At 46.4% G+C, this 13,329-nt stretch overlaps 1 protein-coding gene across 4 annotated transcripts in view; it reads right to left on the bottom strand.

Annotated features, from left to right (window-relative positions):
• Form3 (formin 3) overlaps positions 1–13,329 on the bottom strand; it is a 19,027-nt gene extending 5,698 nt beyond the window's left edge. Inside the window, exons 1-14 of one of the 4 annotated variants that reach the window (XM_070664569.1) lie at positions 12,913–13,329; positions 12,724–12,820; positions 6,444–6,543; positions 6,247–6,362; positions 5,418–5,577; positions 4,987–5,020; positions 2,511–2,652; positions 2,120–2,299; positions 1,128–1,505; positions 867–1,058; positions 714–775; positions 440–628; positions 191–362; positions 12–119 (exon numbers count right to left, since the gene is read on the bottom strand). In XM_070664569.1, the coding sequence (XP_070520670.1) occupies positions 12–119; positions 191–362; positions 440–628; positions 714–775; positions 867–1,058; positions 1,128–1,505; positions 2,120–2,299; positions 2,511–2,652; positions 4,987–5,020; positions 5,418–5,577; positions 6,247–6,362; positions 6,444–6,510 (1,800 nt within the window). In that variant the 5' untranslated portion in view covers positions 6,511–6,543; positions 12,724–12,820; positions 12,913–13,329. Of the gene's footprint in view, positions 1–11; positions 120–190; positions 363–439; positions 629–713; positions 776–866; positions 1,059–1,127; positions 1,506–2,119; positions 2,300–2,510; positions 2,653–4,986; positions 5,021–5,417; positions 5,578–6,246; positions 6,363–6,443; positions 6,544–6,921; positions 9,117–12,723 lie in introns of those variants that run through there. The other 3 variants (XM_070664570.1, XM_070664571.1, XM_070664572.1) reach the window with 3 other exon arrangements.

Raw genomic sequence — 13,329 nt, 5'->3', positions numbered from 1 at the left:
TAATATCGTACCAGTGCTACGTAGTGTATCAGATTCATTCCCGGTTTATTCGCGCGAATCTCTGTTAACTTCTGTAACGAGGAGAGTTTCACTCCCGCTGCATTTCCAGCGTAGCCACCCTGTAACAATCGACTTACGTTTATCTGTGTTAACTTAAAACGTGAACTAACAGTGACGAATAAACACGTACCGAGTTGAGAAAATTACCAGCAACCAGAACCATGTACAATACTTCTTGAAGAGGTTTATTCGTCATGAGGTCCTCACCAGCCAGTATCATCGAGTTAATACTGGGTTCCAAGTAGCTCATATTCGCCGCGAACTCTTCTTTTAGCAGCATACACTCGATACGTAATTTGTAACTACATGTGATCACGTCATTTTTAATTTATCGAAAGATATTAATTTTTCTTTAAATTTAGATATAATAAATCATTACTTTGGCACTTGAATAAGCTGCAGAAAGAACTTTTCGGCGTTGCCGAGCTTTGACCTGTCGCCGTCGAAGCTCTTAAGCATCTCGAGCTCGTCCACCTCCGGCAATATTTTCAGCAGACCACGTAACTTTTCTGCTCCGATGTCGTCGTGGCCACCTTCCCTGATCAGTTGAATTATGTCTTCGTTCGAACTGCAAAAAGAAACGTAGATAATAATAATAAAATTAAATATGTACTTTTAATAATTAAGATAATTATCCGTTGACTTTACGATACCTTCGAAACTGCTTCAGGAAAATGTTAACGTTAAGACTCCTTTTTCCGTCGAGTAATGCAATCTAAATTAAAAAGAAAAAACAATTATATGACATATATACATGTAAAATTCCCTCGTTCTTTACCGCGAAAAAGAATAAAACGAGCAACAACCTCCGTCGGTTCTCGACGACGTCTTTCGACGTCGATGCCGGTACCAAACGAAGTCGAATAGGTCGTCGGCGGTACCATCGGTGGCACCTGCTGGCAGAACAAACCCTCCATCTCGGCCCAATCCACATCCGCCATCGGGGAGTTCTGGTGTTCGTTCGCGACGAGCGACCAGATGTTCCGCTTGCCAATCACCTGCGAAACAATTAAGTAATTTAAAAAATCTTTAAAAGCATCAATAATATTTTTTTGAGTGACTATTACCTTGTGATTAGGTATCTTGTTCCAGTTGATGGTCTTCATCTTCGCTCGCGGGGTGGGAATTTCTTGCTGAGGCAACAATCTGGCGTGATTGTTGGGGGGCTCAGGGGTAGGTACGCGTGCCACGGGGGACACACGCAAAGGGGGTGGTAACGGTGGTTCCATCGGCGCGTCAGACGTAGCGGCATTAACGAAAAGCGGCGGCGGCGGCGGTGGTGGTAAAACAAATCCGCTCGGCGATGTTAGTCCAGGTGCCACCGGGATCGGGGGTGGTAACGGTGGCGGTAAGGGTGCCGTCGAGTTTCCGTTCGTTGGCAACGACGCTTTCCGCGACGTTCCGCACGTCTGATCGGCGCCGCGACAATGGCAGCATAGATTCGTCTAAAATGTCAAGTTATAGATTTTTATTCAATTACGAAAGAAGCGACAAGTATATTTCGTAGAATTAAAAGCGTCCGGTTAATTATCGTTCGCGAAACTGTATTTAATTGCATTTTGGAGACTCATCTGATGCTTATTGTTAGTAAAATTCACAATTGACGGAAGGAGCGCGGGTAAGTCAACATGCGCGGACGCGCGCATCGTGATTCATCGACGTGAAGCGTGGTACGGGTTTCTTCTTTTATGGACTCGCGTCTTTCGGTCAAGTACGGTCAGAAAGTAAAAGTACGTCGCGACTGTTACGTTAGCCGTGCGGTTGACATTGACGACGATACCGGCGATCCGCGGCCACGAGGTTTCAGCAGATCTGATGTAACGCGGGTGCCATCTCGAAGCGGGTTCCCTCCGTCGTCAAATATGTCACCGTCGATTACACAATCAGCGAAAGTCCGAGAAAAACAGTCGTAAGTTTAGAGCCATTGAATTTACATACTCTTGAGTGTCGCTCACGGGAAAGGATTGCGAAGTGATGATCCTCACATTAATAATTCTTAAAGAGATCAGAGATTAAAAAAAAAGAAAGAAAGAAAGAAAAAAAAAATGCTGGTATTTACTTGAAGACTAGGCGACCTCAGCAGTTTGGTAGCATCCTCGCGGCTCTCGAGCAGCGTGGCTCGATGCACCAGAGTCTCCGCAGTGTCCCATGCTAGATCGCTGGCGGCGTCTTTCGGGTCCAGGCGCAGCAGATGCTGCAAGACACTCAGAAAGGGTATTTCCTGCGGAGTGTCGGCGACCTGTGTGGAAGTGCTGCGTTTTATCAGACGTCTCTTACACCCTCACATCGATTAGAAAACTTGAAATAAATTCCGCAAAAATTGTACGGCAAAGAAGTTGAGTAGATGATCATTTAATAGCGCGACACGCGTAACCACGCGAGGAGAATTAATTTTTTTTTTTTCTAAGACTTATATTGAGGAAATAAGGAGAAAAAAGAAAGGTGCTCACTTGACCGAGGATGGCGTAAAAAACATCCACGTGAGAGGAGAGATCGATGCCGGGCGGTCCGTGGTTTGCAAGTTCCTCGTCGGTCTCTCGCTGATCGTCAAAAGCGTCCAGTTGCACCCTCACATCCGGCGCGTGACTCTTCCTGTAAGAAACAATCGCTGTCACTCTAAATTTGAAATACTTATTTTCTTCCTGGCATATCTTTTTTATTTACCGACTCGCGAAAATTCCTTGAAGATTCGATTTTTCAATCCAGTAATTTGCTTTCTCTTTCGTATTTTTTCCAACTAAACGATATGACGTATGAAATAAAGAGATCTTTGGGGCAAAAGTCTAAATGTTTGCATTCAAGAATAGTTAACAAGCCGCCGCGACAAATGCCGCGGGCGTCGAGTCCCGCACGCGAAGAAGTAGCGATCGCAAACCAAGAATCTACGAAGAACGCGCGCTTCACGAGTCGCGGAGCTTTCAAATAGTTGGCGTTCCGTGGGCGCTTGTGCGCCTTCGAACAGCACGGAAATAGTCGCCACGGATTTCATCGTTAATTCTCGAATCCAATAAATAGATCGGACTGCACCGACGAAGCATTCTAGGTGCGCTAAATCGTGACAGGGCAATCGTTCGCGACACCCGCGGTCCTTTAAGCCATTCGACAGTTCCTGCCGGTAAAGATAACGTGAAACCAACATCTAAAGAAAATCTATAGAAAAGTCTGATAAAGATTGAATATCGGAAAAGCAATGTACCAACTTGGTACCAGATCGTCACACCGAATAAACGCACTGCGCGGCATTTTTTTTTAATTTTAAGAACGTAGACACGCGGCACAAGAGACTCGAGCCCCGAGATAAGTCGAGCATCCAGAACGATCTGGGTAGCTTCCAGTTAGCGTCCTACCGAAAGAGCGTACCAAAATACTCCGGCGGTCCAATCCTGCCCATCGATCTTGACTAGCCACGAGCAAAACGGAGAAGTGGATGAGAGCACGAATGCGAGCACGGCAATGACTCACGGAAAAGCGATGTCGGCACGCTCAGCGTGAAGAGAAGCAAAGGAGGAGAAAATTTCTTTTTATTTTTCTATTTTTTTTCCCTTTTTTTTTCACGACGCTTTCTTCTCTCCCCTAAAATAATCGAAATCCTCACGTGCCGCTCGTAACAAAGCGGACATCTGCGAACTCGCGTCTCGTCGGGCTAAAATGCCACGACTTGGATCACGCGAACGGTTCGCGTCTACGAAGTATCCGAAGTGGTGAACGGGCACTTTAATTCCGAAAGCACACGCGAGGCATTCCGATTTCCCGAAGTGAGATAAGTCGCCGAAGTCGCTTGGGAAAGATCCGATAAATATTTCTCTGCTATTCCGCGGGAACACTCGTTGGTCTATTCTGTGCGAGACCTCGGCTACCATGTAGGTCAACGAAATCTACGAGTCCGTCGTTGAAGTTTCATGCTTTTTTCTTTTTCTCTCTCTCCCTCTCTCTTTTTTTTTTTTTTTTAGCTTACCGTTGATGAATGAAAGTTCCACGCAGGAAAAGAAGACGAAGAGGGAAGCATTCGCTGATTACCGAGATCCGAGAACCGGAGATAACGAGGAGAGCGCCGGCCGGCCGGCGCGTCGCGACGTCGAATGCATTTCTGGCTCCAGCGCGACGCGAGATGTGCTCGCAGGTGCATCAGCGCCGGTAAGAAGTTAAATCGGGATTCCCTCGTTTCCTCTTTCTCTCCGATGCTGCGACTCTTTCTTACCTCGTCTCTCTATCCATTTTCCTTCGTTCACTATTTTCTTTTTAATAATTCATTTCTTTCTTGTTTCTTTCTTTTTTTTTATTTCATCGACTACTTCATTAAAAAGCGAATTTTCAAGGAACTTTTAGAAGCGCCTGTTAAAGACGTTTCTTTGATCGGAATTATTTTAGTTTCGATTCGCTCTTTTGTATAGAACAAAATGCAAATCGCGGTATTGTAATAATTGCAAACGAATCTGATCGCTAATCTACTTCGCTCGCGTAAATCCTGTTAACGACTGTTTACTCAAAAGCGTCAGCTTCGATAAGTGGGCGAATAATAATCGCGATTACGGACGGGTTAGCTTTATCGGCGAGCTCGAGACACATTCTCGGAAAATATCGCTTCAAAAGAGGACGATTTAATTTTAAATTCGTGAAATAAATGAGAAAATTGAATTAATTATTTTACCGCAGCACTTTTGTATTAGACCATTATTTGGATTAGCGCATGCATAGTGAATCGGCGTTCGCCAATACCGCCGCGAGACGGGATCCTCCCTTCGTTAGTGAGCCAATCCTCCGTAATTACGTGATTATCCTCTCGTGAGGCATTAGATAGTACGCGAAGGAAGAGGTGTGGGTACAATAAAGCGTCCTTTCGTAACGTTCATTATTATTTATCATTCCACAGACGTTAAGGTGTTAATAAGTTAATACCGTGAATCCGGGTCGCTTTAGTGTACTCACCGCAGCTCATTCAGAATCGGCAGGAGCTTCAGGCCTGCAATGGAAATCACAATCGTGGCGTCAGTGCTGTTTCTAATCGATCTAACATATAGTGGACTCAAATCGCTCATTTCATTCTTGCGACTCTCGCCTTTTACGCACGACGATTAGAAAAAAAAAAATGGTATCAAAAACGTGCGCGCAAAAAAAAAGAAAAAAAAAAGGAACGGTGGGTTTAGCTGTCGAATTTCTCCAATTAAGTTGTCAATGTAAGGTACAAGAATCACGGATTTCAAATGTCGTGTCACGTTAAGTCGTTCCGTTGGTCGTTCGTGTAAAAGATCTTTTTGAGAGAAGGCGCGACTGTCAAGTAGTCAATCCCGAGGCGACGAGGAAGTTGCGCCTTAACGGCATCCGCCGTGAAGACTCGAGTGCCGCTCTCCTTCACTCACCGATGAACTCGTTGCGAATACGTATTCGGTCCTTGAGCACCGGCGTCGAGATGACCAAACAATTTATAAACGCCAGCAGAGCTGTCTGGTAATCCTCGGCCGTCGCTTTCTGTAGCTCGTCGACCACGACTCGCAATCGATAGCGCTCGCCCTTTCGCTCCTGCATTCGAACATGGGTTTAAGTTCGAGGTTTAGACCCGGAGTTATTAATAACGCGCCGCTTTACGATTCCAAGAAACGTTCGCGCATATCTCGAGATAACGACGCTTCCGTTAGCCGATAAAGGGAGGCCTTCTCTTGCCGCCTTGCCGGAATGGGAAACCCTTTTCTGATTTTTACGCAAAGGCCGAAATCAAAATTGATCGATTGAATGATCCGTGGCGCCCTTTTCCGGACGCGACCGCGAGAACCCCGATGATCATCTGTCGCCGGCATGCAAATCGCGCCGCGCGGCAAAAATGCGTTTCGCAACGCGGTGGGTTTGCGACGGGATTATACAATGGGCACGTTACGGCACGGCCTCTTGCGCACCGTAGCGCGTGCATCGGCTTTAACCAGGAGTATATTATTGCACCTTCGTCCTTTTGTTCACAGAGAGACCTTGAACCGTGACTTTTACCTAAGACGCAACGGTGATTTTACAGCACGGCCAGCTTCTTCGGCATTCGAAATGCCTGCTGGCGACGTCTCGCGTGTCGTATTGGCATTCGGCGTGTCGCCCGCAACCGCCCGATTGCAATCGAAATTGTAATCGGGCGCGGGAGAAAAGAGAATTTAAAATAAAATTTAAAAAAAAAGAGAAAAAAAAAACGCTTTCAGAAACGCTCACCTGATATATGTGAAGAGTGTCGATGGCTCTCTGTCTGCCGTCTTGGCTGTAAACGCACAGTGCCGACAGCAGCTCCACGACTTGCTTCTTCACGGACGAGCATGCCGTCTCCAACGCTGCAATCGTTCGGACATAGAGGCGTTAATACGCGGCATGATCACGCGCGATTACGGAATCGGGAACGTCGGGCAGTTTACCTGAGGCGAGCTTGACGCAATAATCGGGATTGTCCACGATGTAGTCGAGACCGACGTGGGAATCCATATTGGTCGCATCCGCGGATGCTGCGCTTCCAGTCTGCAACGATACAAAAAAGGAATTTTCACATGTTCGATCTCGCCGTATCTTTACCTTCATTATAATTTACAATTCTTTTTTCTTTCTTACTTTTTTTTTTCTTTTTCTTTTTTTTTTAATATTATTTTAATTTCTTTTTAATAAAAAAAAAAGTCGGTTTACTTTACAAATATTAACCGCCCAAAGTTGGACGGTATCTGACGATTTATAGCTCGTTTGCGATAAACGCTAATTACCTCGCGGTGGAGCGCTTGTAAAAGGAAACGGCGCTTTAGCGCACATAATTCTTCTTAATCCACTGTTAAAGCGAGACGCTACCGTGCTAGGATAATGCGCGTTGTAACACCAGTTAGGTTTCGCAATGGGCACTAAACTTACCGTAATTGATGCTCAATGACGTCCATAAAACGCCTCCTGGGTGTTTGCGTTAAGCTGCTCTCGAAGTTAATAATCCTTCAAGATTAATCCTATTTATTGCGTCGTAACGAAAATAAAGTTTTAACGGGGGAGAATGATTAAATTTTATTTTTCTATTTAACTGTGTTTAAAAATTGAAAGTGAAGCGATCAACAGTCGTTACGCTTCGTTCTTTTTTTACATTCATCGTAGTTGATTCTCGTCTTTAACGAGGCGATTAAAAAACGTTTGACGGATCGAGCCGAAAGCTCGCGATACCGAGTTAAAAGTGTAAACGCAAGAGCGGAGATATAGCGCCGGCCATCCGTCACGGTTCTAGACGACAGCCGGTCGGATTCGAGAGACAAGCCTCCTCTTTTTGCCTCTCGGACTGTGACTCAATCGCGCAAAAAGCACATTTCCTAGTCACTGTCTGAGGACTGTGATCGCTTTGTATTAAAGCGTGAAAACGCTTCATTAACGCCGCGAAGATTAATGATTCTCGGGATCGGTTTCGCCGTATCCTTCTCTCTCTCTCTCTTCCGTAGTAAAATTTACAGTGACACCCTAAGTGGCTCGAGGTCGCGAGGTCTAGGTTGAAGTTCAACCGTGTCAGAACTAATTGCCGATTATTATTAGAATTCCCGTAACAAAAAAATTCAACAGGTAGCTGTATATACGCGCGTACGTATATTGCGTGGCCACGTCGCGCCGGATGCGAACAGTTAACGGTAAGAAGCGAGAAAGTCGCTGACGCCAGCGGTGACGGAACGAAGGAGCGAGAGTGCGTAGGAAAACGGAGAAAGAGCCGCGAAGGAGCGGGCAATCGATAGCGATGGGTAGCGACAAGACTGACGCCCATTTTCACCGACTTGAACCAGCTTTAATCTCCTTTAAACCGGGCTTAAATCGCTGTACTCTTTTCTCGCAATTCTTGTGGCTAGAAGAAAAAAAAAAAGAGCCAAAAGGTAAATGAAACCGCGACTGAAAGCTGGTCCAAGTAATAGAAAATCTGAGCAGAAGGTAAACGCTGCGAATTTCAATCAACGCGACCTGATAAAGCGTCTCGTTTCCGGAAGGAGCCTCGGAAGAGCGGAACGTCGCGCTCAATCGGCCTCTTTTCGGCCAAAATAAATTGGTGAATTGAGAGGAAGGGACACCTCGGGGTGAGAGGAAATGCTAAGGGAAAGACCATAGGATTGCGTCATCACGCACGCGTGTGCCTCGTATCTCGCGCTAAGTCATGCTTAAATATAGATCGGTGGGACCCACGCGGGCACGAAGACGAGACCAGGCCGGGCCGAACGGAACGAAAACCTAGGCCGAATATAAATGCAGCCAGGTAAAGGCCCACGCAATGATTCACGCGAGTGCACCGTGTGTAGACTAGGCACGCGAGCGTGCCAGGTATACGCGTGCGGGAGAGCTTCCTGCGAGTCATATCGCTCCTCGGCGACCTCGAGGCGAATGAGCGAGCGAGCGAGCGAGCGAGTGCGTTTACGGGCGCTGTCCATCTTAGGAAGGCCGCGGTTTCGAAGTGCAAAAAAAAAAAAAGAGCCAGACACGGCGAACGGTCTAGTTTCGTTTTTTATCCGGATCGCGCTCAACGAACTCGAAGATGATTCTCGCAAATTGAATCGTGGACCAGAGAGTCTTGGACATCCCGATGAAGCTGAACGGTTCTAATCAACGATGCGTAAATTAAACATCGTCGAGGATTGTAATTAATTATAGATCTCGCGGTTTTTCTGAGTAAAATGTTTGCAAAAACGTTTCTCTAAGAAAAAAAAAAAAAAAAGAAAAAAAAAGAGAAGAAGGCGGGATTACTTGGGACGGATCGCGATCGGCAGGCGACTTGACGATAGCTGCTAATTGTGGGCAGCGTAGGAAGAGACGATCGAGCACACACTCGCAGGCTGTACGCACCGACGCCGTGCGTGTAAGTAAAATGGCACTCGCGGCGGTCGCAGGATACCATATCGGGCACCTGGTTGACCTCGTCTCTCCTCTCTCTCTTCTGTCTCGACGGTTCCCGACCACTCCGTCTCCCTGAGATCACACGTCGCGCTCCACCCCTCCCACGTCTTTCACTCGCGACAAAAGAGGTTTCGGCTGTCGCCAATGTCGTTCCCCGGCTTCGAGAGGAGCGCGATCGGCGCGATCTTGATTTGACTTATCTCGCGATCCCGTGAGAGCTCGATCGGCCCCACAGCCCGTTCTCCGGACGACATAGTCGCGAGATTTCGTGGCTCGAACGGCGAGCCGCTAGGAAAATTTATCCGCCGCCTGAACTAGTTTTCGTAAAAGGGAGGAGAAAGTTATCAGCTCTTTTGCATTACGACCTAATGTGAGACGAGTCGAATGGAAACGGCTGGAAAGTCCCTCGGAACACGCTCGTTATCTTGCTCGGGGATGTAATTGACTCGCGACGCGTTTGAAATTATCAAACTGGCACGTGGACAAACGTGCGGGACGATCATGAACGAATCGTTTGGTTCGCCAGCTCGCAGGAACTGGCCGGCGTTTTGTTGCGTTAGCGAGAAAAGGCGTACACCCCAGGCGGGTAAATGGATGGCCATGTACGGACGTCTTCACGCTCGATTTTCTGTTCTGTTCCCCTTGTTCGTCTCATTCCCACGTTTTTTTTTTTTTTTTTCGTGCGATCTAAACGCGTACGAGCCGCGGGTGATATTTATTTTCCAGTCCGAGATACGCGTTTATCGGTTCACGCGACAATCGGGAGGATCGGTCGAGGGCAGGCATCGACGTCTCCTTATAGGGCGCTAACCGGAGCCGGTGTAAGGCCTTTTAGATCCTAACCTGGGCCACTCGAAACCTCTTAAGGGGTGGCCTTGACCTCGCGATGAGTTTGGGAGAGCCCAAGGCTTAAAGTCGTGCTAGTTTCGACGACGTTAAACCGATCGCAAAATGACGAGTCGAATTCTTCCTTGCTTTTTTCAGCGTCTCGGCACAGGCGAGGAAAAACTGCCTAATTGTTCTACATTTAATCATATACATTTAATTACGCTAACAATAAGCAACGTGAAAAATAATGTGGATATAAAAAAAGCTTTACTGGAATCGTCTAAATAAATTTTTTCTTGCTCTGCGTTTCATTAGTAGTGCCGAATTCCATTTCGCGAGGTACAGTTTATGAAGCTGCAAATTAATTGAGACGAACCAAACGCTAGTTGGCAACGACTGGATGCCCCGGTAGTGCAACAGGTCGTCCCACGTGTTCAGGCTCGGAAAAGACGCGCGAAGAACAGTAAAAGAAAGACGGCGATCCTCGGAAATCCGAGAATTGTCATCGAAAACGATTCGTTGATCGCTGCGAAAGCCGACGGACGAAAGCCGACGATGGCATTACGCGATCGTCCTTGCCGGGAGCGAAATAAAATGCGCGATCGGGCATTCTAGATCGTCGGTATTTTTAATCGCGCACGTGGCGGCTTGTTAACGATATGAAAAACCCGAGCACTGCATCAGTAAACCCTTTGACCCGTCACGATCCGGATTTGACGATTAATTATGCGTCTTCCGCTGTTAAGTTTCTAAAATCGACATGCCAAGTCTAACGTCAAGACACTATTCGATCTAAAAAAAAAATAAACGTAATAAAGTTGTAACTTTTGAATCGCGTATTTTAATCTACATTTCCAATAATAATGAATTATTAAAAGATTAAACGATTCTACATTCTCACTTTGATCGTAATCACCTTGTCGTAACGTGGTCATGGTCTCCACCGATTGGGAATAATCGTCAGGATCGTCCCTTCTCCCCCTTCACTTTTACTCATTACTAATTTTATCTACGATTTATTAATTACTTGACTGATACGTCTTTGGCGACAGAGAAAAAAAAAAAAGGTCGAGCCGCCGCAAATCGGGCTGATAAATAAAATTGCTTATTATACCGTTATCGCTCGCGTTTCGATTACGTTTGTCCATTTCGATCCGTTGAATCGGCGCGTTTGATTGAGATACAAATCGCGATCGCACACGCCGATACGCGACGCTGAGTAATATATCACACGGGGAAAAATCCTCCGCCATTCCATAATTGTATGTCATTAAACGTGGATGCTGGGTGAGTAATTGACGTACGTTGACGTGCAAGACGTTTGCAATCGATGCCCAACGACAACGAGTAAAAGACCACTCGAAATTAAAAATAATTAAATTTAATTCGAGTCTATTCAATTCGGTTTAATTTACTTTAATTAAACTCATTGGTTTCTGTCTCCAATATAATTACTTTATAAAATTCTTGCATCCTTTTAGTTTTCCCAAACTATTGTCGAGTTTGCTAAAAAAAAAAGCAAGATTTATCGCGTTTTTTAAGAACGGTTCACTAAAACGTGCAACGTATTTTTTTTATTTCTTTTTTATTGCAGCTAGAGCTGCAACATATAGAGAAAGATAAGCAATTATTGCTTCGAGTTAATTCTTGTAGATCGCTGTGCGTTTAGGGCGTAGCATAAAGCTGCCGGCGTTTTCCCGTCGCGTTTACATTCTGCTTGCACGATTTTATTCCCTCGATCTAACGGACTCTCTCCTTCCCTCCCTCTTTCCAAAGGCAAAATAAAAGATCGGATGGGATCAAACCGATATATATCCACCGCGTCTCGCAATCGCCGGGCATGATTATCGCCGCGCGGCGCGCACTCGTTTCTAAATGCCACATTTGTTTACCGAGTGGCAGGGTCGGTTTCACTTTTAGAATTCAGCCATATAAAATTAAACGACGTGAGTTGCTGCGCTGCGAAGCAAATAAAATAATGCACTTCCGTGCATATATCAATGTTTCAGTCCGCGGTAATAAAAACGAAGACAAATGCGATTTGCCTATTCCGATACAATGCGATACGGCCTCAGCCAGAAACAGCTCGAGAGTTCAATCGCGCGCGGTAGAAACGTTCGAAAGACGTACGTATACCTTTACGTTACAATTAGAACTAACTAATTATTATTTCCACGTCAATCCAAACGATTTAAACGGAACGTTAATAAGATTTATGGCGTAATACGGAGCGCGACGTGAAAGTTATTTTACCACGATCTCCTCTTCGCGGCCAATCGAATATCCGCGATATCCTTGCGTGTTACATGCAGTTAAATAAAGAGAAAAAAAAAAATTATTACATGTTTTACCCGTGATCTTCTTCGACTGCGATCTCCATCGGCTCGAAATAAATCGGAGCGGCCCTGTTCACGGATCAGTACCAACGCCAGCGGCACTAATCGCTTATCGCTCGGTGAAACCGCACCTGTGCAACCACGGCGCAAACGTTGGCATTAATCTCCCTGGGAGAACTGTCCCGATACCACGAAAATCGCGGAGGTCCGAAAACGCGAGCGCGCGGAGAGGCAACACCTGTGCGCGCGGCCGTGGAGGCATTAAAATCACCGCGCGGCGAGAATGGCCAGGCTCGCTCGCGCTCACGCCGCACCCGAAATCGCGCGGCAAGTTTTCACTTTCCTTCGGCTGAAAATGCGATACCCGACGTGACCCTGCGTTCCATTTACCCGACCCGCCAAGTCCGTATCATTTAAAGACCAGAGAGCCGTTCAACACCGAGCGGGCGCAGCGGGAACGTGAATGTACCGTCTGTGTTACTAGGACGTCTCGCGGCAAATGTGATTACTCGCTCTTGAAAATAGTTAAGTTTCACTCTTAAAAAAAAAAAGGAAAAAAAAAAGAGAGAAAACCACGAGGCTGTTTTTTCAATCTTCCGAACGGTCTTGCATTTAATTCAGATGTAATAATAATTCTACTCACACGCGAAGTAATTATTATAGTTGCTTCTGATGATTGTGTTTAGAATCGGTGCTCTGTAGATCTATCTCGGATTATCCCGCAAACCTTATTCGGGTTTCTAAAACGTTCGTCAGGTTCAGATAGAATGGTTAAAATCAGGAAGTATAAGAATGCAGAAAAAAGGAACGTTGATGGAATCGGAGGTCTCACCTGGTTAGTTTTGTCATCGGAGCAACGCGAGGACTCCCGGGGCGACGGCGCATCGCCTTACTGGCATCCCGAACGACATCGGAGCGAGACGCATGCACGCACTTTTTTCGCCGAGCACTGATTCGCGGAAACTGCGTTTCAGAAGCCCGCGAGGACGCGAGGCCCGTCGCAATCGCAATCGCACGCGCGATTCCCGTCGCGCGCGTGCGCGTTAGATCCCCCTCCGCTGTTTAATCGACACCGGACTCCGATCGCTTTCCCTTCCCCTTCGTTCCATGCGCGATCAAGCCCTTCCTTTCGCTCTTCCACTGTCCGGCGTGCCACCTTTCCCGTTTTTGCGACCATCGGCAATGCTCTTAACGCTCGAAACTTCCTGAGGAAAGAGGAAAGGAATTAGGCGCGTAATAATCAGGGATA

Source organism: Cardiocondyla obscurior, linkage group LG12, assembly GCF_019399895.1.
Source record: "Cardiocondyla obscurior isolate alpha-2009 linkage group LG12, Cobs3.1, whole genome shotgun sequence".
Lineage (NCBI taxonomy): Eukaryota > Metazoa > Arthropoda > Insecta > Hymenoptera > Formicidae > Cardiocondyla > Cardiocondyla obscurior.
The sequence above is the reverse complement of the archived record's forward strand: the minus strand, read 5'-3'. Positions and strand labels throughout refer to the sequence as shown.